This window comes from Austrofundulus limnaeus, unplaced genomic scaffold (assembly GCF_001266775.1).
Source record: "Austrofundulus limnaeus strain Quisiro unplaced genomic scaffold, Austrofundulus_limnaeus-1.0 Scaffold19, whole genome shotgun sequence".
NCBI classification, from domain to species: domain Eukaryota; kingdom Metazoa; phylum Chordata; class Actinopteri; order Cyprinodontiformes; family Rivulidae; genus Austrofundulus; species Austrofundulus limnaeus.
In genome coordinates this window covers 3280290-3283418 of record NW_013952421.1, presented here as the reverse complement: position 1 = coordinate 3283418, position 3129 = coordinate 3280290, and the positions used below count along the sequence as shown (strand labels likewise).

The window sequence follows — 3129 nt, the reverse complement described above, 5'->3', positions numbered from 1 at the left end:
CCTGATTATCATGGTGGAATATTTTTTAATTTTCTGAACATTTGAATTTTTTATGTTTGTAAAACTAATAAAAAAATAAAAATCTTAAAGGATTAAACCCACATTTTGAGCCACCTGTGTATTTCCCCGTACCTGACAGTGTTTGGTTTAAAGATGGTGTGCTCCTGCTGGTCCGAGCTCTCTGCCTGCAGCGCGTCCTCCAGTAGTCTAGAAATGACCTCCCGAGCCGGGCTCTGCTCCGACGACGAACACACGGGCGTCCGGACTTCCTGAAGCAGCACCAAATATTTACTCTCCACTTGACACAGCTTGGCCTCCAGAGCTGTGCACTGCAACGATGACAGGAGACAGGAAAAGTAAAGATTGGTTTTGTTTTTCCATACTTTTAGGGTTATAAAGTCGATACTGTAATTGAAATAAAACCAACTTGCTGTACTTTCTTTTACCTAGTTTAATGCTTTAACTAAACATGAGACAGTACCTTTGCCTCTAAAGCTTTTTCTCTCATCTCTGCGTTTCTTCGCAGCACCGTCAGCTCCAGGATTTCTTTGTTCAGGAATTTGTTCTGGGATTTGTATCCTTGAAGACTGTCCTGTTAAAGACAACACACAGACAACAAACCATCAATATATTATGGATCAAACAAAACGTAAACATGTCTTATAAAAAATAGAAACTGACAAACAACAGTGCGAATATCTAGAAAAAGTTAAAAAATAAAATTCAACCAGGATAACTGAGATGCATCAGGACAAAGAGGGAATACATATTTTGTGCCATTTTAGCCTTTCATATAGCAAAATGCTAAGTATATTCTAAAAGTGGGTGACATGATTTTTTGTTTATTACTTATTATTTATTACTTATATAATACTTATAAAATAAGTATTTGATTTAAAAATATTTTTATCAACTCCTTCAAAAACATTGTTCCTTTTGAAATCTGCCTCAGCAAACCTGCTCTAGCTTTGCCTTCACTACTTCAGCTTTTAGCTCATCTTTTGCTACTTTAAAGACCTAACTAGCCTTCTACTCTTTTTAGCTTTTAAATTCATTTTTTGCAGCGTTTACTCATTAGCTTCCTTCTGGGKTTTTTTTTGCTTTTAACTAGTCAATACTTTTAGCTAGCATTCTGCTAATCACTTTATGCTTCTTTTAGCATTTAGGTAGCCTTTTGCTACTTTCAGTTTTCAGTCTGCTTCTTTCATTCTGAGCTTTTAGCTATCTTTTTTTAGCTTGTAGCTATTATTCTGCATAGTTTATAAGTAGTTCTCTGTTACTTTTAAGCTAGGTTTGTAGCTGATGTGTTGAACACAGCACGAGGATAAACGCTGTAACAGTGATGCAATCACGTCACCCCCGCCTCGGTGGCCCTGCTCGGTGTCGCAGCACGTGGTTGTGCAACTCCAAATGTTTGCAACTCTGCACAGGCTGCGAGTGCCACGCACCATTCAAATACTTTTTGTCCTTTTGCACACTATTTCACAATGTATAATGTGTACTTTCAGAGAATACAACTATGTGTCAAATATAAACACCTACACTGCTTGTGAGGGTGCACACCCTCTCGGCCGAGCSCACAAAAGCACGACTAACCAAGCTTTTAGATTTAGCCAACTTTTACTTTTACTACTTCTAGCTATTAGCTGCTTGATACATTTTAACCAGCCTTTAGGCTACAATAAAAAACAGGTTTTTATTACCTTTTGCCTCTTTTAGCTAACCTTTTGACACTTTAATTTTTAGCTAGTAATTGGCTTCTTTTAGCTTTGCAACTCAAGTTCAGCTTATTTCAGCAAAGTTGTTCATGTTGCATTCTCACAGAACTGTTTCTGTCTCTTTAAGGTTGTAGTGTTTGTTTCTGCACCTTGAGGACATCCAGCTCCTGCTGCTCCTTGTGCGGACCGGGTGAACCTGCATCGTTTGGGTTTCCGCCCTGCTCGTCGCTCTGCTGCGACAGCTTCACGATGACGTCGTCCTTTGCCTGGATGGTCTCCATCAGCATCCCCAGCTGGTCGTTCATTTCCCCCACCTTGATTTTCAGGGCTTTCAGCTCCTTCTGCAGGCTCTCCTTCTCCAGGGACAAACGCTCCATGTGGCCACACAGGGACGGAATCTGGACGTCTCTCTCCTGGAGCAGCGCCTCCAGTTGAGTCACGTCCTCCTGGGTCACAGCTGGAGTCGGGTTCTGGTCTGAGGGTGAGGAGGGGGGTGGAGGTGGTCGGTGCACTGCGGGTCGGTCGCACTGGGAGGTTCGTAGAGTCTGCTGCAGAAGTCTCACCAGTTCCTACACAGCAAAATAAAAACACATTCTCTTCAGAAAACAAGAATTTATTTTTAGTTAGTAGATAAGAGAAAACAAACTACCGTAGAAAATAATACTCACAAAATCTAATACCAGCTTATGAGGTTGATGGTTCTGTTCAAACCTTTTCTCTGTAAGTCGGTCTTAAGTTCACATCAGTACATGAATGCATCATGAAACTTTCAAATTCTTTTTATGGTTAATAAGGGATGAACTGATACCGATACCAGTATCGGGTATCGGTCCGATACCATGTGCGTTAACTCGTACTCGTACTTGTAAAAGTGCTCCGATACTACAGGACCCGATACCAGCTTCATTTCACTCAGTTTGTGCATAGACGCTCTAAACCAGCAGGCGGCGGAATCGCGCAACAGACTTAATGCCAGCCGCATAAAAAAACAGAAGAAGAAGACAACGACCACGTTAGCCGAGCTGAACAAACTTTAACAAGCAAGCAGTTTGTAGAGAAGGCGTTATGTCAGCGGTGTGGAGGTATTTTCAGGTGACAGTAGTAAGACGTCATCCCTGCTGTGACCGTGCTTCTGAGACTCCTAAACAAAGACACTGGTGAAGATCACAGGATCAAAACAATGAAGTCCACTTTGGCTGCAGCTGTCGAGAGGCGCTTCACTGATGCTGAGAAAAAACCCTCTACTGCATCTCAACTGTACTGGATCCAAGGTAAATTAAATAAATAAAAATGATTAAAAAATAATAATATAAGCCTTGATTTTCCTAAAATTTTTATTTTATTTTTATAAGCGTTTATTTGCCAAGTAATCTGATGGAGGAAAAATCATTATGACCAAGCTACAACATGT

The 3129-nt window shown here is 40.7% G+C and overlaps 1 protein-coding gene across 1 annotated transcript in view; it reads right to left on the bottom strand.

Moving 5' to 3' along the window:
• The window catches only part of tbc1d2b (TBC1 domain family, member 2B), a 19700-nt gene that overhangs the window by 6778 nt on the left and 9793 nt on the right, over positions 1–3129 (bottom strand). Inside the window, exons 6-8 of the mRNA XM_014003628.1 lie at positions 1868–2287; positions 482–592; positions 133–329 (exon numbers count right to left, since the gene is read on the bottom strand). Coding sequence (XP_013859082.1) covers positions 133–329; positions 482–592; positions 1868–2287 — 728 coding nt within the window. The remainder of the gene's footprint in view (positions 1–132; positions 330–481; positions 593–1867; positions 2288–3129) is intronic.